The sequence below is a fragment of the Cydia pomonella genome, chromosome 8 (assembly GCF_033807575.1).
Source record: "Cydia pomonella isolate Wapato2018A chromosome 8, ilCydPomo1, whole genome shotgun sequence".
Lineage (NCBI taxonomy): Eukaryota > Metazoa > Arthropoda > Insecta > Lepidoptera > Tortricidae > Cydia > Cydia pomonella.
The window spans coordinates 18,000,608-18,025,613 of NC_084710.1; the positions used below are offsets into that span (position 1 = coordinate 18,000,608).

The 25,006-nt window shown below is 45.7% G+C and overlaps 2 protein-coding genes across 2 annotated transcripts in view; one reads left to right on the plus strand and one right to left on the minus strand.

The window, feature by feature from the left end:
• Positions 1–25,006, plus strand: part of LOC133520763 (GTP-binding protein SAR1b) — a 356,904-nt gene that overhangs the window by 11,407 nt on the left and 320,491 nt on the right. The gene's annotated exons all lie outside the window — the stretch shown is intronic.
• The window catches only part of LOC133520766 (histone-lysine N-methyltransferase 2C-like), a 91,902-nt gene continuing 68,862 nt past the window's right edge, over positions 1,967–25,006 (minus strand). Inside the window, exons 43-56 of the mRNA XM_061855403.1 lie at positions 23,767–24,825; positions 22,956–23,015; positions 22,676–22,766; positions 21,914–22,014; positions 21,184–21,381; positions 13,518–19,133; positions 12,955–13,053; positions 12,225–12,443; positions 11,787–11,942; positions 10,956–11,094; positions 8,879–9,152; positions 6,896–7,025; positions 6,034–6,216; positions 1,967–3,798 (exon numbers count right to left, since the gene is read on the minus strand). Of these exons, the coding sequence (XP_061711387.1) occupies positions 3,706–3,798; positions 6,034–6,216; positions 6,896–7,025; positions 8,879–9,152; positions 10,956–11,094; positions 11,787–11,942; positions 12,225–12,443; positions 12,955–13,053; positions 13,518–19,133; positions 21,184–21,381; positions 21,914–22,014; positions 22,676–22,766; positions 22,956–23,015; positions 23,767–24,825 (8,418 nt within the window). The 3' untranslated portion in view covers positions 1,967–3,705. The remainder of the gene's footprint in view (positions 3,799–6,033; positions 6,217–6,895; positions 7,026–8,878; positions 9,153–10,955; positions 11,095–11,786; positions 11,943–12,224; positions 12,444–12,954; positions 13,054–13,517; positions 19,134–21,183; positions 21,382–21,913; positions 22,015–22,675; positions 22,767–22,955; positions 23,016–23,766; positions 24,826–25,006) is intronic.

Consider the following 25,006-nt stretch of genomic DNA (forward strand, 5'->3'; position numbering starts at 1 on the left):
CTATCGCTTTATTTTCATTCTTAAAATCCCCGTTTTATCAAGGAGAAAGAAAGGAAAAAAAAGAAACCAAAAAACCTTTTTCGGTCAGATTAAGAGAACCCACCAAAATTTTTGTCAGATTAAGAAAATATGCTTTCAGGATACCGAGATAAACCTCCCCTATGAAAATCAGACGCGCTCGAGTATTTCAAAAAAACTTTTTTTTTTGCATTTTTAAAAATTCATCGTAACTTATCGTCACGCCGAAATCGTCAGTTTTTTTAAAGGGAGCTTCCTTGGGGCCTACTTAACACCCCTTCCGAAAATCTGACGCGCTCGAGTAATTTTTTTTTTTTTTTTGCATTTTTGACTACTTTATAAATATTCCTACCCCCACCACGCAAACCGGCAGATTAGTATACTTACCGTTGTTATCAGAGGCACTTGGGGCATACGTAGTATGAATATCTGACGCGCTCGAGAATGCCCAAGTAACTGTTTTTTTTTAACATTTTTGAAAAACCGTACACGCCAAACCCACCGCTAAAATGGTTTTTACCATACGAGCTTTTCTTTTCGAAATTATTTTATCTTTCGATTTTGATAGGTCTCGACGGCGCCGTTGAATTACGCCATTTAGCTACCTCGCCTCCCTAACTATTATTGACGAACGTATCACAATGACAATCTGGCTAATCGTTGAACCGCCGCATTTCAAAACGGCCGTTTATGATAACAGCTAGCTGTAATGTAATACGGCGGATTATACAATCCGACTGCAACACATATAAAGGAAATAGGAAATATGTCAAGTGTTTTTAAACCACTCGACATATTTTTAATTTATTGTCTTTGCATGACTTAATTATAATATACTATTTTGCATGTATAAATTAGTCAGCGCTTTGGTGCGAGCTGTAATGCTATGTAAATATATTGTAATAATAATAAATAAATAAATATAAAACCAAACCATCGCAGACAAAATTCGGATTAATTTCTATAGTACAGTCAGCATCAAGTACATAGTAACAGCCAACATGATTATACATATATTATATTATAACACACCTTGATAACGAATCTGTAGGTAGTAGGTTGCCATAATTTATTTATACAACCTACTACCTACAGATATAACTACTTTACCAGAGCTTTACAAGAGGTTTAAAAAAATCAAGTGTTTTATTAGAAAAAAAACCCTATACTGATTTTCTACATGATTTTCTGAGTTCAAATAACTCAGAAAATCATGTCTTAAAAAAGGCTAGGCGTCAGTTCAAAGAAATGTTCCTAAGAAAAATCATTACTAAGACATGATTTTCTGAGTTATTTGAATTTAAGCCTTTATAAGGCAGAGGTAATATATTTCCCATCTGATTTTGAACTTTATTTCAAAGTGATAGGGTTCAGTTTTGCATAATTTCTGACACCCTTATGCACTATAGAGGGTTAACAGATTAAACATTCAAGGTACTAATTCCTGACGTAATAAAAATAATTGTACCTTAGCGTTTTTTCTTAAAAGTGAGAGCATGAAAAATGATAACGCGAAATTGTAATAGCAAGCAAAATATAACATGAGTAAAACTTAGAAACCACAAATAAAATGGCTTATATTATAATTGAATATGAAGGTACAACAATTTGGCTTTTATAGAATTTATCAATAACCGCGGGAACATAGCGAAATAAAGTACACCCGCCATTCTGACTGTCAGGATGGCGGGTGTACTGTTTTTTGATGATAACTTTGTGTACCGTGAGGTACATTTTTTTTTAACGGAGGTACTAAATAGTACAAATTAGGTACATACATATGGTATGCTTTTCATTTATTTTTATTTAGGTACACCCGCCATTCTGACTCTCACTAGTAATTACATATATGTATTCTCTTTCACCGTATTTCATTTTATTTGAAGAGGAATAACTGCTGACTACATGTATCATGATATTCATGATGATTGAAAATGAAAGGCGTGTATTTACTAATTAAGGTTTAATGATAGGAAAATAATGCAATAAAAATAGTATTGCATAGAAATATTTCTACAGTATTCAATTTACAAACATTGTCATACATAACTCTGAAACAATAGATTGGATCGACTTTTAAATCAGTGCAATATTATGGGAATGCTTTAAATAAATAAGTCAATAGAAAAGCAATCAGAACATAATTATTGAAACGATTATTGTAGTACAACTTTTAAAAAACTATTTCGCGATTACAATATAAGTAATAAACATACTACCAGCGGATTATTTACAAATCTGTATTCAAGATACGATATTGCACATTTAACACTTATAATTAGATTGCATGATTTCATAACATTGGTAGATGGCAACTTCGTGTTTAAATAAATTTCTATAAACTCGAACTAAGATATTATTGACACAGCGTTCAGCCCGGGCCGGGCGTCGCGCTACTGCCCATAATATATATCACTTTGTTTACCGAGGAGAATTACCGCTGTCCCAGGTGAACGACGCAACGCGATGCGACCTCTGTACATACGCAAACTGATTTAACTTAGGACAAGTGACAGTCACAGCCGGCTTTGATATTTCCGTAACGCGTCGCGTCGCAGTTCAGCTCGGACAACTTTACAGTTCCTACGCGATACCTAGCTAACACTAGAACTAAGTCGCCACTACAAAATGAACATGTGACGCCGGGTGAGGTAATATCACATTTGGAAAAATAACCTATTCATATAAATTACACTACCTACAGCTCGCGGAGAATTCATTATCTATGTCTTATCAAAGAGCTGTCTGATGTCTGATAAAAAATATCATTTGAGACTTATATTACATAGTTTTATTTCATAGTTATAAAAGACGATTAAATAAATCGAATGTATTTTTAAGTGACTACGTTGACCGGTATCGTAATAGTTCACTAGCTTCACTACATTCGTACACTACGTGTCGGAATAGTCGCGCGAGCGCTACGCTACATAAATACGTATACACTAGTTAGTATATGTAGGGTGGGTCGGGCGGACCAAGGCGTGCTGTGGTGTCGTGTAACCTACCGTAACGTTAACATCCTACGACGTACAAAACAGGCACCACAAGGCATAATTATGTAATGATACAATACATCATAAAATATACTCGTGCCTAGTGTACTAAATGCATATTCTTCTATTTGGTTACCTAAAGTAGTTCATCGCGTGAGATTATCAAAACTATTCTACTAATCCATATCGATTCATTATTTTATTTGTATAAGATTCAACAACAATTTAGAAAGTCATCCAAGAAAAAATATATTAAAATTAAAATCAATAAAATGTCAATAGAAAACAGCGGCCACACCGAAAGTTCATAGAACACATCAAAATATTAAATTAAAAATACTCCAATCAGTCCGCTACGAAATGTCACATTTAAAACATCAAAATTCAATAACAACGTTTCATATACCGATTTAATATTATGTACAAAAAGTGTTCAAACGTCGCGACGTCTACATATAAAATTATAATAAACTATAGATTATCTGTAAATCATTATTCTTACGGTTAAATCACACTTGCCAGCTCGAGAAAGTGAAATCGGTTACCTAAGACTTTTTACACTTAACACTAGGGGTACTAAAATCACTTTGGTAAAAACTAGGTTTCATAGCCTTTTTACACTAAAACGAAACCAATACGATAAGGTTCGCTCACTAGCTATTTACTGCGAGTCGTCCTGTCCTGGTGGCGTTCAGTTCATCCACTTGCGGCAGTTGGGCGCGCCGCACATGCACATGATCTTGTGTGCGTCGTCCTCGATGTCGAACTTGTAGTCATACGCCAGCTGATCAAAATAAAGTACCATTGAATATATGAGTATCGTGCCCACATTATTTGACTTTCGTCGTTTCTGACACTCGACTATGCCGTAAAAGACGTTGAGGCACCGTTTACACAGAAAAAAAGTATGGGAAAAACGCTGCGGTGTGATCGGTCCTTTAGGTTTGTGAAGATATTTGACATTTGAATAGAACTGATGACCAACTCATTGACAACACAAGGTCGCTTTACATGTGAGTATGGCCGAGTGAGAGCAATATATACTCGGCCTTGATACTAGCGGTCAAAAGGTAAGTGGTGTCGGTTAGGGACTATATACGAATAATTACTTTGAAATTTACACATATACAGTAGAACTGACACAAGAGAACATCATGTTCTCGTTTGATTGTATTATTTTAGTTTTGGACACTTAGAGACCTTATACACCTCTAAGATTTTATTTTATTTTGAATTTTATTTTATTTTAAATTTAATTTTATTTTAATACCTATTTTAATGATTTGGACACTTAGAGACCTGTACATCTCTAAGTCAATTTAAATTTATAATTTAGTTTTATAGGTAGGCACTCCTTATGAATAATATGTAGTCGCGTTTATGTGGCGCTATGCCGTCTTTAATGTAACTTACAAGCACAAATGTTGTATCTCACAATTTTTTTTATTATATTTATATTAATACAACCCGGCAGCTTGAACATGTCATGCTCGCTTAAAAGTCTTTACTTACGGTGGCGTTGTTGATCGGGTCGCCATTTTCCCGAATGAAGGTTGAGGGAGGCGATGGCTGAGATACACGTCATACTCGTGAACGGGTGCTGTTTGTGGAGACCGGTCTGTTTAAGCTTACACGGGGTACAGGTTATGTTAAAGTATGTAACTTTACTTTTGAGTGACATTAACGTGAGACACTTCATTCGGTTCTTGTCTGTTTTAATTTTTTGTCTTTTAATTATTTATATAAGAATTCAAGCCTTGGCGACCCTCTACATCTCTAAGGATAATTTAATATATATTTTTATATTTTATCTCTGACACTTACGAGACTTATACATCTCTAAAGAATTTTAGTATTTTATGGTTTTATTTTTTTATCATAGTTTTTTTTGTGTAATTTGACATTTAGAGACAGTATACATCTCTAATAAAATATTTATTATTTCATAGATTCGATATTTGTAATTGTTTTTTTTTTTAATTTATTGTTTGTAAAAATGGACATGTAAAAGTGCCCCTGTGGCCTATTTGCTGAATAAATGTTTGATATTTGATATATTGATATTTGAATTGTGATCCAATATCAACCAAATATTTGATAAAAAAAAAAATAATTTCCGAGGTAAAAGTCGCGCAGGTGGCGGTCCACCTCGACGGCCTCGGCCACGCAGTTGGGCTGGCACGAGTGGCTGATGTACGTGAGTGTCAGTGTGGGTGTTTACCTCCTCCCCGCGCGCGATGCGGCGCTTGGCGAAGATGATGATGCGCAGGTGACGGTCCACCTCGACGGCCTCGGCCACGCAGTTGGGCTGGCACGAGTGGCTGATGTACGTGAGTGTCAGTGTGGGTGTTTACCTCCTCCCCGCGCGCGATGCGGCGCTTGGCGAAGATGATGATGCGCAGGTGACGGTCCACCTCGACGGCCTCGGCCACGCAGTTGGGCTGGCACGAGTGGCTGATGTACGTGAGTGTCAGTGTGGGTGTTTACCTCCTCCCCGCGCGCGATGCGGCGCTTGGCGAAGATGATGATGCGCAGGTGACGGTCCACCTCGACGGCCTCGGCCACGCAGTTGGGCTGGCACGAGTGGCTGATGTACGTGAGTGTCAGTGTGGGTGTTTACCTCCTCCCCGCGCGCGATGCGGCGCTTGGCGAAGATGATGATGCGCAGGTGACGGTCCACCTCGACGGCCTCGGCCACGCAGTTGGGCTGGCACGAGTGGCTGATGTACGTGAGTGTCAGTGTGGGTGTTTACCTCCTCCCCGCGCGCGATGCGGCGCTTGGCGAAGATGATGATGCGCAGGTGACGGTCCACCTCGACGGCCTCGGCCACGCAGTTGGGCTGGCACGAGTGGCTGATGTACGTGAGTGTCAGTGTGGGTGTTTACCTCCTCCCCGCGCGCGATGCGGCGCTTGGCGAAGATGATGATGCGCAGGTGACGGTCCACCTCGACGGCCTCGGCCACGCAGTTGGGCTGGCACGAGTGGCTGATGTACGTGAGTGTCAGTGTGGGTGTTTACCTCCTCCCCGCGCGCGATACGGCGCTTGGCGAAGATGATGATGCGCAGGTGACGGTCCACCTCGACGGCCTCGGCCACGCAGTTGGGCTGGCACGAGTGGTTGATGTAGCGCGCCAGCCCGCCCGACAGCGTGGCGTCCACCACGCGCCGCTCGTCCAGCCGGAACATGTAGATGCCGCGGTTCTGCCGCACCAAACAGCATTAGGAAAATAAAACACAACTCATTCAACAAAAAAATGTGGAATAATAATTATCGATAAATAATTGCGCGAGATAGGCTACCCGTCTTTTTCGATGTTAATTAAAGAGGGACGGGTAGACGACGAGATACTATCGCGCCAATCATGTGCTAGCCCGCGTCTAATAAATTCGACCAATCACGTGTCGCCAAAGGATAGAATAAAATACATCAACTCGCTATTTAATGAATAAGAAGACGTTAATATTTAGATTTGATAGCAGAAATATTTTATAGTATTATTTAACTCGTAGTAAAAGCATTTTTAACAATAGTGATATATTTAATCAAGATTTTCAATCTCGTACCTTACTTAGGCCACTCAGCAGCAGCGCCTAAAATGCTTTATATCACGATTGTATAAAATACTATTTCAACGCAAGATGTCAATGGCTACACCGGGAAAATAGTAAATGCTAAATCCTTGATGATGTATTCCCATTTGTTCGCGCCGGGAACAGACGGGGATAGGCGCTGGATGTAAATAATTTCCATTTATACTCACCTCATGTGAAAGACAAATGGGAATACACCACCTTATATTGTTCATCTTAGTAGTAGAGTGGGTTTGATCTTAATGATAAATATGCAAAAGAGTGAAAGGAATGGACTCATTTTCTTTACCTTCGCTTCATATTGTTTCTCGCGGATTTCGGAGAGCTCGGAGCGGATGATCTCGCCGATGTATTCGATAACCATCGTGTGCTTCTCAATGTCTCTAGCCGCATACAGGCCCAGCCCCTGAATCTTCGACCTGTAAACATCATTATTGGTAAATGTACGAATAGTTCGTAAATCGTTGTTGGACAAAGGAATTGGAATTTAAGGCTTTTGAAGAGGGCAGACAATTCATCCGTTTAAGTTTAGAAAGCTGTGAAAATTTGTGTTATCTGAATATTTGAAGAGTGTTTTTTCAAATGGGGTTAGACGTTGTTGCGCCACTCGGACTTCATCTTCTTGTACTGGCTGCTCTTGGTGTGCACGAACTGCTTGCTGTAGGGGCAGGCGGGGTGGTCGGCGGCGGCGGCGGGCGCGGCAGTAGGGGAGGGGGTGTACCTGGCGAGGTAGACGTTGTTGCGCCACTCGGACTTCATCTTCTTGTACTGGCTGCTCTTGGTGTGCACGAACTGCTTGCTGTAGGGGCAGGCGGGGTGGTCGGCGGCGGCGGCGGGCGCGGCAGTAGGGGAGGGGGTGTACCTGGCGAGGTAGACGTTGTTGCGCCACTCGGACTTCATCTTCTTGTACTGGCTGCTCTTGGTGTGCACGAACTGCTTGCTGTAGGGGCAGGCGGGGTGGTCGGCGGCGGCGGCGGGCGCGGCAGTAGGGGAGGGGGTGTACCTGGCGAGGTAGACGTTGTTGCGCCACTCGGACTTCATCTTCTTGTACTGGCTGCTCTTGGTGTGCACGAACTGCTTGCTGTAGGGGCAGGCGGGGTGGTCGGCGGCGGCGGCGGGCGCGGCAGTAGGGGAGGGGGTGTACCTGGCGAGGTAGACGTTGTTGCGCCACTCGGACTTCATCTTCTTGTACTGGCTGCTCTTGGTGTGCACGAACTGCTTGCTGTAGGGGCAGGCGGGGTGGTCGGCGGCGGCGGCGGGCGCGGCAGTAGGGGAGGGGGTGTACCTGGCGAGGTAGACGTTGTTGCGCCACTCGGACTTCATCTTCTTGTACTGGCTGCTCTTGGTGTGCACGAACTGCTTGCTGTAGGGGCAGGCGGGGTGGTCGGCGGCGGCGGCGGGCGCGGCAGTAGGGGAGGGGGTGTACCTGGCGAGGTAGACGTTGTTGCGCCACTCGGACTTCATCTTCTTGTACTGGCTGCTCTTGGTGTGCACGAACTCCTTGCTGTAGGGGCAGGCGGGGTGGTCGGCGGCGGCGGCGGGCGCGGCAGTAGGGGAGGGGGTGTACCTGGCGAGGTAGACGTTGTTGCGCCACTCGGACTTCATCTTCTTGTACTGGCTGCTCTTGGTGTGCACGAACTGCTTGCTGTAGGGGCAGGCGGGGTGGTCGGCGGCGGCGGCGGGCGCGGCAGTAGGGGAGGGGGTGTACCTGGCGAGGTAGACGTTGTTGCGCCACTCGGACTTCATCTTCTTGTACTGGCTGCTCTTGGTGTGCACGAACTGCTTGCTGTAGGGGCAGGCGGGGTGGTCGGCGGCGGCGGCGGGCGCGGCAGTAGGGGAGGGGGTGTACCTGGCGAGGTAGACGTTGTTGCGCCACTCGGACTTCATCTTCTTGTACTGGCTGCTCTTGGTGTGCACGAACTGCTTGCTGTAGGGGCAGGCGGGGTGGTCGGCGGCGGCGGCGGGCGCGGCAGTAGGGGAGGGGGTGTACCTGGCGAGGTAGACGTTGTTGCGCCACTCGGACTTCATCTTCTTGTACTGGCTGCTCTTGGTGTGCACGAACTGCTTGCTGTAGGGGCAGGCGGGGTGGTCGGCGGCGGCGGCGGGCGCGGCAGTAGGGGAGGGGGTGTACCTGGCGAGGTAGACGTTGTTGCGCCACTCGGACTTCATCTTCTTGTACTGGCTGCTCTTGGTGTGCACGAACTGCTTGCTGTAGGGGCAGGCGGGGTGGTCGGCGGCGGCGGCGGGCGCGGCAGTAGGGGAGGGGGTGTACCTGGCGAGGTAGACGTTGTTGCGCCACTCGGACTTCATCTTCTTGTACTGGCTGCTCTTGGTGTGCACGAACTGCTTGCTGTAGGGGCAGGCGGGGTGGTCGGCGGCGGCGGCGGGCGCGGGCGCGGGCGCGGCGCGCGCGGCGGGCACGCGGCGCCACGAGGCGCGGCAGCGGGCCTCGGCGCGCGCGCAGCCCGACGGGTTCACGGCCAGCCCGCCCTCCAGCAGCGCCGACCGCCCGAACTTGAAGCGGTAGTCGGTCAGCGTCTCTATGCCTGCCAAAATATACGAGGTCAACACGACTCTTATGCTGACTAACACTAACACCGCGGGGCGACCCTGCTGCTGAAGCCGCTTGGAAGCTGACGTCAGTCTACACGGGGGCTGAAATTACTAGACCATCGGGGATAGAACTACGCGCGTTGCGGCAAAGTTGCAAAGATGTTGCGACTAGGGATTGCAAACCGGATTGATTTTCAATCCGGCCGGATCCGGCCGGATTTTGGCCTTAATCCGGTCGGATCCGGCCGGACCGGATCCGGTTTGGTATAGGGATATTAGAGTTAGTAAAATGACATATTTTTGTAGTTTTTTAGCGTAATACAATAAATAAAGGATATTTTTTCAAACGTATTCCGAAACCAATAATTTGAAGTGAATAAATAACTGTTTAACAATCAATTAGAACTTAGTAGTAAGTGTTAAAATGTCAATCTCACTTTAAAAACAAAATTTTAAATCTAAGTAATTTATTATATTTAACCATTCACAAAACTGCATTGCTTAAATTTTCGTTTACAATTATAAATTTGATTAGTTTCCAAAGTCCGATGATGGAATGGGGGGTGGGAATTGGAACTTCTTGGACGAACAAGTTTTCGAAACTGCAGGCCTACCGCGAACCACGTTCGACGTGTGGCGAGAGGTCGCACTCGTAAATTTGTACGTAAGCGTAACAGGGAGGCAAAACGTCGAACGTGGTCCGCGGTAGGCCCTCTGTTCTTAGATTTACTTATTTGCATCGCTGACATCCATTCTAGTAACAAAAAAATAGATATTTTACTTTTAATCAAAATAAATTAAATGCGCTTCAATATTGTCTCGTTCTCATGTTTTTGTCTGAGAAAGTAGTTATATAGACTGTATGATTTATAAGACGCAGTTGTTTGAAATTTCCAAATAAGTATATTGGTAAAATAGGGAACAAAAGGGATGATGTAAGAAACGTTAAATGGATCAAGTAAAGGATTGGATAACCGTAGAGTCGCATGTACCAGGCGATGAAGGAAATTGCATAAGATTGAAGACAAAAGATTATCTCTTAAATTTGAATAGAAAAGAATCTATATCTTATCATGATGCATAATCGGAGAAAACTGAAGTTCATCATATATTCATTTACACATATTTATGAGCCCAACTCTAGTCGGCAGAGTACTGCCGATTTATTCCTGCCTTTTTGTTTAGTTTTGATTTCATATCACAAGATTATGCCAAAATATTAACCTTCTCTTTAGCATAAATCACAAATGCCTTCCATGGCATCTTCATCCTTATATTACAGTATTTATGTAATCATCGTATCGTGCCACTATCATGAAAGAAGAAGAAATCCTCTTATGTTTCCAATCATCTATCTGTTGCCTTTAGCTCATCCAAATCGCACAGCATATGCTGTGTTTAAGCATTTTGTTTATTTTACCGGATCCGGTCCGGATCCGGTGATTTTAACCGGATCCGGCAGCTCCTGAAAAGTACCGGATCCGGCCGGATTACCGGATCCGCCGGACCGGATTGCAATCCCTAGTTGCGACCTGACCACAAATAATCTAAGCGGATAATTAAGTTGCAACGAATAAGTTGCGACAAATAATACATAGCATTTTGAAAAATACCTATAATCTTTATCCTAAATATTACATATACACACGGTCACCCCCTACGGTTGTCTACGTCTACGCCTTGTTTTAAAACATAGAAACTAGTTATTTTACTGACAAAGTTAAGCCAACACAGACTGCATACTTCGTTTTAAGATAACAACAACCTGTAATTGTTATAGCAGAAAGAAAATATACCGGGAAGGCTCTCGAGCACGCGCACGACGGCAGGCTCAGTAAGCCCAAACAGGTCCTCGCCGGTCACATAGTTGGGCCACAGCTTCAGCACGCCGGGCTCCCCGCGGGCTTCACGTAACGCTGCCACTGCGTCTAACACCTGAGGAAACAACTACTGTTTTAAAGTCTGGCGGATTTATGTATTGTTTTTCTACACCTTTGTAAACCCTCTGGTGTTGCAGATAATCTGCTCATTTGCCTCCTATATCATAGAAAAATCTTACACACCCAAATGATAATGTAGCACGTTTCCGGCTGCCTACACAGTACATCGCTTGCATTGCTTATCGGCACGCAATGCAATTATTATTATACGCACCACCGGTCTGCCACTTTTTGAGGGAGTTTTCGGTACCGCGCAACAAAATGTTGGAACAATATACCACTACCAATTCGTCAATCAAAGAGCAAAGCGATTTTAAAATAAAATATCTACAGAAACAACAATGTTGAACAGCCTTAAACTCTTTCGGTTTATCCTTCTATAACTAAATACTTTGCCAACCGCACTTTTACCTTTTTATCTTCAATACTATTTACCAAATTTCCATAAGAAATCCCAGCATTTTAAAATGTCAAAGTCCCAGGGGTCGTTCACGTTTTATATATTTTGTATAAAATCAGAAGTTTGATATCGCGCCTCTAGGAGGCTTAGGACTTCGAGGTAACTTTTCTGCCGAAGCGATATTGCATCCAGGTGACTGAAGAGGTTAAAATTTAAACGGAAAAATCATATTGTAACCTATACTCTATAGTAAGTTGTGCAGTCAAATGGTAGCAGTTATCACGCACCTTGGCCCAGGCGGCGCGCGGCGTGGGCGCGCTCATGTCCTGCTCGGGCTCGGACTGCAGGCGCACGTGGAAGCGCGGCCGGCCCTGGTCTTCCGAGATCCAGCATACGTAGCGGCAGCGCGCGTTGGCGCGCGTCATCGACCAGTAGAATCTCACCTGCGATACAAACATTCATATATCAACGTTAAGAAAACAATATTTCAAAGCAACCCCGTTTAATGGTACAAAACAATGATGAATGAGTAATATCGCTTACTACAGTCAATAACCGAAGTATCCAAGCGGTTAGGTATAATAAAGACGTGTAACTCGTAGTTAGTCACTTTGCTTCGGATCTTTCGGCCCAGTGCCTCAATGAGCGTATTAACAATAAAGTTGTGGCAAAATCTTTTGGACACTTTGCTCGCTAAGGTATATCTGCATTATACCAGTACTCACGATCTTGTATCCGATAGGGTAGATGTAGTTGGGCGTGTGGAAGGCGGCCAGCTGGTGCGGCAGCAGATGGCCGGGGCTCAGGAAGATAAGGCCTCCCACTCGGATAAGGTGGTTGGTGTCGGAGTGCAGCATGACGGACGCGACTTGTCGCTGCTCGTCGCGCGACACGTATACCCGACGTTGAACGCTTAGGGTTGTCAGCTCGTTATCTTTTTCGCTCTGAAATATTAATCTTGTTTAATAACACTTACTTAATTACTTTTTCTTTAAATAATAATACTTTAGTTTGCATTAATATTTTCAATGAATTGTATTTTATAATTGTTATTGTGCTTGTTTTTGCTTGTTTGTAAATTCCATGTTGACGTGTAAAAGTGCCCTTGTGGCCTATTTGCTGAATAAATGTTGAAGTTGAATAGTAACGATTATTATACGTTCGTTCGATCCCTTCAACCTGCCGCCCTGCCAACGCGTTTGGTAGCATCACAGTTGATAACTAGTCACATTTGGGTTGCGTCGTGTAATAAAGGCATAAAAGTTATTCTGGGGCGCTACACGTAACGTGTAGCTCAAGCTCAATTTGCCGGCCTAGCTTTTACTACTTATGAGAACTTTCAATGATGTTGGGTCCCAACCTTCGTGCATTCCGATAAGATTCACGATGACGCGCCGCACACGAAAGGCATGGTGTTCAAAGGGTTAAGAATAAAAATATTCAAGAGTGACTTACCTTGGGTGCGTGTGAAGCGCAGAAAGCAGTCTTGTTCTTGTAGAAGACGCAGTTGTCTTTGACGGCGCAGCCGAGGTGGTAAACACTGCCGCACCGCACCTTTGAATAATTCTTGGAATTAGTCTGTTGTCTTCCAGCGGTTTCCCAGCAATTCTTTATTAAAGTAACAAGTGCAGACATGTTTATTATTTTATATATTCATTTTCATATAGAGGAGGTCTTCGAAAGAACGACTGAAGTAAAATATGAATCGAATTACGTTGCTAAGCTAAGCTCCTGCTTCTTCTTCTATTTTAAAAACTGGAAACGCTTCTCGTCTTGATGCTCCTTGAGTTGTGGTTCGTTATTTGAAACATAGAACAGTATAATTTTGTAATAAATATGTCAAAAAAGTAACTTTATGGTCAATTGGTCAACATTGTAAAAACATCTATAAACGAGTTATTCATAAACGACTGTCCAGTCTAACAAGCCGTTGATAATTGCTTGTCCCTATGTCCGTTCCGTTGACAAAGTTTAACCGAGGTTTGCTGAGTTTTATGAATATATGGGTTTATATTTACCTTGAAGCAGCGCACAGTAGCGCCGAGGCGGCGGCACACAGCGCACGTGGCATTAGAGCCGGCCGCCAGCGCCGTCTCCACGTTCATCAGCGCTCCGCTCACCGTCTCGTACACTCCTTCAGACCACAGCGCACAGTTGAGGTGCACCCAGCGGTCCACGTCACAATTTAGTAGCCTTGAAACACCATCCGCCACTCCGTCGCCTTGGATCCCGCATAGCTCGCAACGTCTAGAATCTTCCGTGGTCACCGGCATTATAGCAACCCCAGTTCTGAATACGAGTTCGGTGAGTTCTCGGTCGGTGGGCCGCTTGTACTTGACCGGTGGCCCGATGCAGCCCGGCGACCACGCTTTGTAACGAATACCTCTGTATTTTTCTTTCTCTACGCTCTGGTTGCTCTTTTCGTCTGATTCGTTCTTGAGATCTTCATCTAAGGCGCCTAATCCGACGTCCTCCCCGACTTCTTTCATCAGCTCGTCGTTGTCGAGTGAGTCCATGAAGGATAGGTCCATTTTCTCGTCCTTGATGTCCGGTTTGATGTCTAAATCGTCCGTTTCCATGCTCTCTGTGGACGCCGTGTCGAAGTCGTCACGGTCTTTAGATAGGTTTGTCTCGTTGTCAGACTTGACATCCTCTTTTACGGGCGCTTTTGGCTTCCCGTCTAGAATGATGTTTGTGGGCCGCCAAGCGAATCGTTCGTAGCATTGCGTACTACAGAAATATAATTCGGAGTCACTATCGCATAGTATGTCTTCGGCATTTCCTTTGTTGGCCGATAGCAATGGGAATTCGGACGCTTTCGCTCTGACGACCGAATCTAAAATGACTACATCGCAATGACGGCAGAACTTAGCAGCTCCATTGAGTATGCTTTGGATGTCAATAGGCGTGCCCTCCTTTCCATCTTTACCTTTTGATCTGTACAGCCCCAACTTGTGGGACGGTGGCGTAGCTGTTCTTTCTACGATTTGGTAGGAAGTTGGCGGTGGTATGTGTAAAATGCCCGCAAGTTCTTTCAACACGCCTAGTATATCTTCAGCGGCACCGGAAGTGAGTGTTAATGTTACTGTTACGTTTTCGTTGCTCTCTGTGCTGCCTGGCGAGTCGACAGTCTTCATGGGGGAGTCTGAGTCGAGGCACTTCAGCGCCGTCGAGCCATCCTCGTCCTTCAAATGGAACAGTGAGACTGGTTTGACTCGAATGGGAACAGGCGCTATGAGAGGTATGATCGGGGACATTTTACCGGACATTGCTGAATCACTGTCCTCGTCTTCATCGTCGTCATCGATGAGTTTTAGACCAGGGAAGCGGTTCGCTGGTTCGATATCAAGGCACTCTGGACTCGAACAGCTAACTATGCTATCGGGAGTATCCGTATCTCGCTCCTTACAAATGAAGTCCAGTTTCTTATCTTCTGGATCTTCATCAAACACTATCGGTTGGAATTCTTGATCGTAGAACCCTCTTTGAGTAGACGTTTGCGGTTTCTCGGGCAGTGGCTCATCGTCACCAAAAGGCTTCGTGTTGTAGTAATCGGCGACATTTGGAATCTTTGCGTTCCCAAATTCTCCAACTAGGTCACCCTTCATAATATCGTAGTCCTTGTTCTTTAATTTTGTCAAGTCTCCGGACCCGAAAAGTGGGCAGACTGCAAAGTTAGTAGTTAGGGACGGTTCTTGAATTTGCATTGGCTGCAGAAGTCGCAGTTGAGCCATCAGATTGTCAATAAACGTGTCATAGTCTTCCTCGTAACGTGAGCCCTTTCGCGGTCTCTTCTTGGCGTTCGCCGCACTCACATTGTTCTCTGCTGCCATTTTCATGTTCAGTTGTAATTGTTTCCTCTTCTTCTGCTGATATTCTCGCCTCTTGCGTTTTTTGGCTTCGGAAGGCGTTTCTGGAGCGTTAGCTTCCGCGGAAGGATCCATGTTGACGCTTTCAGGAAACTCTTCCTTCATCGGCTGGTCGAGTTTCCCTTGATCTGAAGCAGTGGAGACTCCAGAAGTTGCGGATTGCTGGGAGCTCTCATCGAGCAGCTCTTTCTTAACATCCATGGGAGTAAAAGGTCTCATGACAGGGCTTTGTTGTGGCGGCGTGACTTCCTTCTTTATTGCTTGATGGAGTTGTTGAGCGTCCATGCCCATGGGATACATTGGCATCGTCTTGATTGTTGGTGAACTCTCAGGCAACGGCGTGGTCTCTTCTTTAGTCATAATTTTCATAGTCTGTTTTCGTACGTCCATGAGCGACTGCGTGGAGGAGTGCAGCAAAGGTGACATCGACGACGTCGGAATGGAAGTGTGCATGGGCATGCCTTGCATGGTCTGGATAGTCTGCATGCCCGGTCGACTGGTGTATGGAGAGCTAACTTGTGTATTATGGGTCATAATTTGTCGCGGCGAGTTTTTGGGTATTTCCACTTCTTGAGACAAGGCTAGAGTAGGTGGTGGAATTGAAGGTCTAGCTAACTGGGCCTCTAGCGAGGGTATTGTCCCTAAAGCCGGTGCAGTCCTTTGAATAGTCATTGTCCGCTGTGGGACAACAGTTGCGGCTGTAGTGGTTGTCTGTAGCAATTGCTTTAATAATACATTTTGAGACTCATCATTCCTCTGATTGGCTGAACTCTGCTGTATGATTTTATTACCAGCGTTGTCTGTAACGATCGTGGAAGTCGCCGTGGGCTCATCGGTCTCCATCGGTTCCGATTTCACAATGACCGATTCCACGCTATGCCTTTTAGTAGGTTGTATGTGACCTACAATAACTTCGGTCTTAGGTTCATCAGTGGATTTTGATCGTTTCAACGGAGAAGTTAGTTGCGTATGCAATAGTTTGGAAGACGTGATGAAATTAATTGGTCCCTGGGGAGGTTTCGCCTGCATTTGGTTCATTTGGCTTATTCCTGGGCTAACTAATGTGTGACGGACGGTCACGTTTGGCGGCGGTTCCTTGCCCATCATAGGTCGCGAAGTCATGACTAACGCTGGGGGTTGACTAGAGCTAATGCTTTGAGGGTTGAAAGGTAGGTTACTTGTATTAATCTGTCTCGTGGGCTGGAGCAATGTGTGCCCTAATATGCTTGTAGGCAATGGTTGTCCTTTTTGGAATCCGCTGACAGTGGTCGTGATAGTGTTGTTGGAATGCATTATGGACTGCGGCGCGGACGAGCTGTGTATTTTAGAGAGCGCTGGCATTTGAATAATTTGGGAAGCTACAGATGTAGCGTTCATGTCTTCGCTGGATGAGAAGCCCTGGTTAGTTATCAAGGGTGGTTGAGCAGGGGATTTCATTAATGTGTTTTGCATGCCGACAGGAGAACTTATAGGAGACACTGTAGGTGATTTTCTATTTTGACCCATTGATGAAAGAGTGTTGACTCGGGATCCGAGCATTTGTGCCGCGCTCATAGGCAAACTATCTGAATTAGGGATGGACGTTATCGGTTTGTCCATCCTCTGTATCGGAGACGGTCTCGAAGCCGCTACTTCGACTTTGGACGATGGCAGAAGGTTCTCAAAATTAACTTGCGTTGGCGCTGTAGCGTCACTATTTTTTCTCATTAGCGATGATACAGTTTGAGCATCCACTTTTGACGTTGCCGTATTGAGGGAAGACATGATGGTCCGCAGTTGTTGAGATACGTTCGCCATGTTAGATTGTAACTCTGAAGGTTGGGATAGTGGCGAGAGCTGGGGTACTGTAGCAGACTGCAAGCTCAACCTGTCCGTATCTCGTTTAGGGAAACTGTGCTCCATTGGCTCCTTATTTTCCGGTTTTAGAGTAGGATTTATGCTAGGATTCTGTGGACCATGTGTTTGAGGATTCGGTTTAGGGTTAGCTTGCTTCATAGCAAACGGTTTGGCATCATCTGTTATATTCTCTAACATGCACAGCATGTCTTCGAACGTCTCCACGCGTTTCTGATTACCTTCCACAGTTTCCGCGTGCTCTTGCATAGTGATATCATTCAAATACCTCTCCTGTGACGGGGTAGGGGATGGTATAGAAATCTGTACAGATTCTTGAGTCATATCAGATGTGATTTGCATGTTGGAATCTATGACCATCTCTTTAGTTTGGTTTGCGATGGCTTTAATCGTTTTTACCACGTTTTCTTGCGCTTGTTTATCAGATGCTGACGTATTTTGTGACTGATCAGAGATCGATTTGTTATAAGAGAGTAATAGGTTACTTTGTAGACTGTCTTCAGGTTTATCTTCGTCGTCGCCTTCCATGATATTGTCGGGAATCTTTTCAGGTATAGGATCGGGGCTTTTTATGTCCGCCTTCCCGAGGAGCAATGGCGTTCTGTCAGTTATACATAACGAATGTGGCAGTTCAGTCTGCTGACTGATTTCAGTCTCAATGTCGATATCTTTGCTTGTTTCTTTAATGATCGGAGGTGGTTTATGGTCTAAATGAGCTAAACCTTGAGAGGTCATGGCACCCAAATGTTGCGCAGTAGTAGTTATTTGGTGTATTTCTTTGTCTGCGTGTGTGTCTGAGGCAACCGTGCTGTCAGGGGATGCCGCTTCATCTTGGAAAATCTTTGCCGGCAATGTCACGTCATGCGTCACTGAGAGACTAGAGAGCTTAGTATTAGATAGTGACAAAGCCATTGGCTTTTCAATAGTTTTGACGATCTTTTGTTTGACTTGATGTTGCGTTAGTATCGACACTGGTACTCTGGAAGCGCCGGCCGCAGTGTTGGACGTCGCGAGCGTAATCACTGGATTCAGGGTTGCCGTTTTAGGTATGTTTGAAGATATAACGCTGATGACTGAGCTGATCGGCTTCGATTGTGGGTGCGTGGACATGTTGATAGTTAAAGGAGGATTATTTAAATTAAGAGGCACTTTTTTGAGGTGAGTTTTTGCTCCGGTTCCATGGCCGGCAATAGGAACGGAAAGGCTCTTTAACACGGGCACTGAAATGGTCTGGTTTGCGATAGAAACAGAAGCGACAGTCGCTTGTGAGACTTCAATCTTATTGTTGGCATGCGGGGACAGCACGGTGGCGCTTAAGACTGGCAGTCTCGACAAGGCACTGCTTTGTGACGGATTCACAAGCTTGTATTGCTGGACGTTAGGGGAAGCTTTATTAGCAGTGGACAAACTTATAACTGCTACAGTTTTAGTTGTAGTCTCGGTTCTCGTAGTAGTTTTCTCAGGGATAGTGTCCTCCTCCATTTCGTCCTCAGGTTTCCCGCTATCGATGAGCTCCTCAAAGTCCTCCTCGGTGGCTATTCGTTCCTCGGGCGATATCGCTCCCGGCTCCACTACCACTATATCGGCGTCGTCTAGGTGTTCCTCCACTATTTCCTCTATATCATCATCGTCGTCGTCTTTCGCGAAGCCCATTCTCGCCGCGTCGTCGGACATGGCTGAATATTCTACTCCATCAGACGAGTAGAGAACGAACTCTCTCGTCTCGCTGGGGCTCTGACTGGCGGATTCCTCAGACGGCCGCTCGTCGGAGGTTCCGGGGGCGCTCTTGCCGGCGAACCTCGGGCGCGGGGGTGTTCGCCGCTTTAATATGGATACTTTGTTGATGTGGGGTGGCCTGCGGCGGTCGTCGTCCTTGGCGGGCCACACGGGGGCGCCGCCGAACAGGCCAACCTAAACGAAGCAAAATATTTAATACATGGTATACATATGAATGAGAACATAAATACAATGTGTTTGTGCACGTATAGTGGAGCCGTTAACCACGTATAGTACGATGAATTTTATCGACAAATCACCCCCAATACCTAGGTTTATTCTCAACCATTTTAAAACTGCACCCTTTCAAAGTTGTATGGTGCCATACTCTACTGCACTTGGTTAATGTACCATTATCTTCCCATTTCCCGATCGCACATCTAAAAAATGATAGTCAATCGATAACTTATTAATTAGGGCATAAATTTGAAGCATAAATGTCACAAAGAATTTTCCACAATTACTCGATAATTTATAATAAAGATAAAAATCGTCTTCAAAAATTAACATTTTATCTTTTTTTTTCGAAAACGAGGTCGTTGACCTGTACTTTTTTTATTGTTCAATGATAGAACATGATATCAGCTAAAAGTTGACATCAAAATGATAGCCCTAGTTAAAACATTTAACAAGTTACACGAGTCCAAACAAGAGCTTCTGTAATAAGTGTTTTAAAATGGTTAAGAAAAAACATAGGTATAGGGGGTGATTCGTCGATAAAATTCATCGTACTATACGTGGTTAACGGCTTCACTACACGTGGACAAACACATTGTATAATTACCAATAAACTAATATCTTCTCAACTAATAATCACATAATATGGAATAAAAACCTTTCTGAAAATAATTCATAAAATGTCTATGCTAACCTAAGCTCTCTCTAACCGAACCTAATCCAACCAAGGTAGTCTGAAGGTAAGGTCAGATTTAATTTATATAGATCCCATTATCATGACATGACATAAGTTTCTATGTCGATAAGAGTTGTTATAATTCCCATTCGCGTGACGTGACGCAGACGGTAAGGAAAGTGTTTAGGTAACCTTGAAGTATCTGTAGCCGGGCGGGAGGGGCGCCGCGTGGTGGTGCAGGCCGCCGCCGTGGTCGGCGAGCGGCGCGGGCGAGGCGGCGGGCGAGGCGGACGGCGTGGGCGTGCGCACGAGCGGCGAGCGCGACAGCGACGGGCTGTACTGGTGGATATGACGCAGACGGTAAGGAAAGTGTTTAGGTAACCTTGAAGTATCTGTAGCCGGGCGGGAGGGGCGCCGCGTGGTGGTGCAGGCCGCCGCCGTGGTCGGCGAGCGGCGCGGGCGAGGCGGCGGGCGAGGCGGACGGCGTGGGCGTGCGCACGAGCGGCGAGCGCGACAGCGACGGGCTGTACTGGTGGATATGACGCAGACGGTAAGGAAAGTGTTTAGGTAACCTTGAAGTATCTGTAGCCGGGCGGGAGGGGCGCCGCGTGGTGGTGCAGGCCGCCGCCGTGGTCGGCGAGCGGCGCGGGCGAGGCGGCGGGCGAGGCGGACGGCGTGGGCGTGCGCACGAGCGGCGAGCGCGACAGCGACGGGCTGTACTGGTGGATATGACGCAGACGGTAAGGAAAGTGTTTAGGTAACCTTGAAGTATCTGTAGCCGGGCGGGAGGGGCGCCGCGTGGTGGTGCAGGCCGCCGCCGTGGTCGGCGAGCGGCGCGGGCGAGGCGGCGGGCGAGGCGGACGGCGTGGGCGTGCGCACGAGCGGCGAGCGCGACAGCGACGGGCTGTACTGGTGGATATGACGCAGACGGTAAGGAAAGTGTTTAGGTAACCTTGAAGTATCTGTAGCCGGGCGGGAGGGGCGCCGCGTGGTGGTGCAGGCCGCCGCCGTGGTCGGCGAGCGGCGCGGGCGAGGCGGCGGGCGAGGCGGACGGCGTGGGCGTGCGCACGAGCGGCGAGCGCGACAGCGACGGGCTGTACTGGTGGATATGACGCAGACGGTAAGGAAAGTGTTTAGGTAACCTTGAAGTATCTGTAGCCGGGCGGGAGGGGCGCCGCGTGGTGGTGCAGGCCGCCGCCGTGGTCGGCGAGCGGCGCGGGCGAGGCGGCGGGCGAGGCGGACGGCGTGGGCGTGCGCACGAGCGGCGAGCGCGACAGCGACGGGCTGTACTGGTGGATATGACGCAGACGGTAAGGAAAGTGTTTAGGTAACCTTGAAGTATCTGTAGCCGGGCGGGAGGGGCGCCGCGTGGTGGTGCAGGCCGCCGCCGTGGTCGGCGAGCGGCGCGGGCGAGGCGGCGGGCGAGGCGGACGGCGTGGGCGTGCGCACGAGCGGCGAGCGCGACAGCGACGGCGACGGCGGCGCGCCGCCCATCGGGCTGTACTGCTGGCGTTGCAACATTTGTTGCCGCTGGAATACATGGCTCATTACTGTTTGTTTTGACGACCGGTCTGGCCTAGTGGATGGTGACTTTGCCTATTAAGCAATATTATATGTATCTTTGTTTGAGTACCCACAACACAAGCCTTCTTGACCTTGCCGTGGGACTTAGTCAATCTATGTAAGAATGTCCTATAATATTTATTTATTACTATTTTTTTATTAATAACGTGCCAGAAGCAACAAACAACGCGATCAAACTTCATTTTGAGAAGTTAGAAAGGATCAATGCTCAATGAGGTTCAGAATCCTCAATTATGATGGTTTCAACTTTCTTGAAACCCAACAAGTATTTGTAGCCTATGGTCCACGTTCACATTTGGGATACCTATCCAAGACATGGTTTACTTCACTTGTTTTAATAATTGTAAATCTACTCTTTCAATTCAGTTTCCGCATATTTTTGCTTAATCTATCGCGGTCACCTTCAACCAAATCATAGTAACTTCTGACTAATCGCTTGTGCTAAGCTGTAGATATAGGTAAACCATGTATTACTCACCGCCATCTCATTAGCCGGGTTGCCGGGTGAAGGCAGAGGCTGCGGGCTGCCGAGCGGGGACGTTTGCTGACGACTGCCGAACGGCACTCCCACTCTCATCCCTGCCACAAATATTAAACAAATGAAATAATATCCTATTATATGGTTGATATGGTTCGAGTTTTGTATCTTATCCAGTTCGATGAAATTTGAATCATGTTCAATCGGTACATTTGTTTTATTTCGTTAAATGACTAAACAAAATAAAATCAACTCTATTTCATACAATATAGGTTCATATTAGACTAGCAATTGTTGGATTGTTTTTCTTTTATGGCTGGTCTTTAGGTTATATTATGAGCTATGTTTTACATTGTTCAAAAAACCTAAATCACACTATTTTCCTGAATAACGATAAACTTCTAAGTAAAATAATTGACAAACACATTGCAATGGACATGATCGCGAGGGAAACTTAACAGTTCTTTGTATAGACTTGTGTAACGAAACAGGATTCCGGCTAAAGTATAGATGTAATATTCAACACCAGTTTTAGAACGTTGCGTTGCAATATCCTACGGATACTACAAAGAGCAAGCTGAAATTGCCCAACAAGATACTATACTCTGACAATAACAACTTGTCAGTCAGTAAGAACCAGGAAAATTATACTTATCCCTTTCTTTTGGGTGCTAGTACTAACGCAAAGATAGTATGATTCCCTCTGTCTATCTTTGAACTGAGACAGTCCTGAGACTCCTGGGCCAAACTATAGTTTCATACCTTGCTGATGATGCGGAGGTCTGGCGAAGCGGTTAGGCAATGGTGAACAACCGGGCGCTGGCCGTGAAAACCGACTCGTAGTATAATCACCCTGTTAAAACACGGAATACTATTTAATTTTGAACTTCAGATATTTCTTTTATAGTATTTTATAGATGCTTAAGGCTGTGTAGATGACTCTCGCTTAACTATTTACATGGAAAAATATCAATGTAATAAGACTGAACCATTTTTTGTGAGCACATACATTACTTACAAAATTGTATGATGAGTAACTTACCGACTGCATCTGAGGCGAATGTGACGAAACCGGGCTTTGTATTTGTGATTGTTGATATATCTAGAACAAATACACAGTAGTTACATTATTAAAAAAAAACTGTCCCAAAAATATCTTAAAGGTTCAATCGGCCAGTAGTCATTTCCAACTACAATTTAGAGCATCTTACATCATGACAAAGTCTAATTTTATTACAGGTAGCATAGAATATTTTCTAAAAAAGCTCTACCAACTGGAATGTACCTTATAATAATATAATAAAACCATTTATTTCAAGTATATTACACTCATATCTTGGTTAGTAAAACTTAATTCTAAAATATGTATTAGTACTTAAAACCTAGAAACATATCTATTATCTATATACATTATTTTCTTTCCACTGAGTACGGCACATGTAGGCGCCTGCAGCGTAGCAAATAGGGGGAGTCCAGTCTGTCCCCTATCATTTTCATGATGGTGTTGGGGCTGGCGCGAATCCGGCGCACCAGGGATGCGGCCCGCTTGCTGATAGTGGCATAGAAGCAATCGACCCTGGCTTCGGCGAACATCCCTGATGCGCTACAGAAGCGCGGCAGCCCCATAAACACCCGGAACGCGTTGTTATACTGGACGCGGAGGGCTTCATAGGCCCGTTTCGTATACGCAAGCCACAAACTGCAAGAGTACAGTGAGGTGCAGTAAGCTCTAAATAGTGTCACTTTCACGTCCCTGGTACAGCGCGCAAACTTGTGAACTTATATCTTTGCAATAAGGTTTTTTGTCAGCTAACAGTGTATCGAAAATTACATGCAATAACAAAATAACTTACTTGTGGACTCCTACTAGGCGTCGGCAACTGCGGGCTCGTTCTCTGAGCTTGCAACTGTTGCAAGAAATGTTGCGGCGACATCGACGACTGCATCGGGCTCTGCTGCGTGTGCATCGGCGACTGCTGCAGGTGCATAGGCGACTGTTGCGAGTGCATCGGCGACTGTTGAGGATGCATCGGCGATTGCTGAGATATTTGACTCTGTTGATGTAATGGAGACTGATGCATTGGGCTTTGCTGGTGCATTGGACTCTGCTGATGTATTGAGCCTTGTTGATGCATTGGGCTCTGTTGCGGATGCATAGGGCTCTGATGCATCGGGCTCTGGTGCATCGGAGATTGCTGCGGCACGTTAGACTGCTGCACATGCATAGGGGATTGTTGGGAGTGGAGCGGAGATTGTTGGGTGTGGAGAGGTGATTGCGTCGAGGGATGTAAAGGAGATTGCGACGTGTGGTGTAAAGGGGATTGTTGGGAATGTAGCGGCGATTGCATGGGGGAGGTCAGGTGGTGTAAAGGCGACTGTGGCGCTAGGGAATGTAAAGGAGATTGCGAATGTGGGGATTGCACGTGTAGTGGTGACATGGCGGGTCTCGTGCCGGCAGGGCGTGGAGTTTGAGCGCCCGCGGGCATCGTGTTCCGTACTCCTAGTTGCTGCTGCCCGAACTGAACCATGCCGACGGATTGTGGTCTCTCTTGCACCCCAGAAAGCTGTCTGACTAGTTGCTGTTGAGGTGATCCTGTTTGTTCTATCACTAGCGTTCGTCCGCTTTGGAGGATGCGGCCTTGAGCGTTGAGCGGTGACGTCACAAGACCTATCCTCTGCTGTCCGTCTGAGCTTAGGACAGTTTGCTGGTTCCTTATAATCTGTTGTTGCTGAACAGTTCCCTGCAAGCCTATTTGCATCGGCCGGTTGATGGCGGTCTGCTGCATTTGCGGCGATTGAGGAATGCTCTGATTCTGAGTGTAGACGGTCTGGTTGGTCGTGATCTGTTGTTGACTTATAACAGATTGTTGTGCTAGTTGAGGATTTTGTTGCCGTTGTTTCGTCTCGTATTCCTGGAAAGTGGTTATATGTGTGCTAATTATACACTATAAAGCCTCTAAATAACAAAACCGATTTACAAATATATGGCGCTGCAGACAAACAATCTTGAAACATACTCTCTTATTCTACGAGCTTGGCCGCCATAGTGAACAGCAAAAACTATATAATTTTTTCTATGCCTTTTCCTATTCG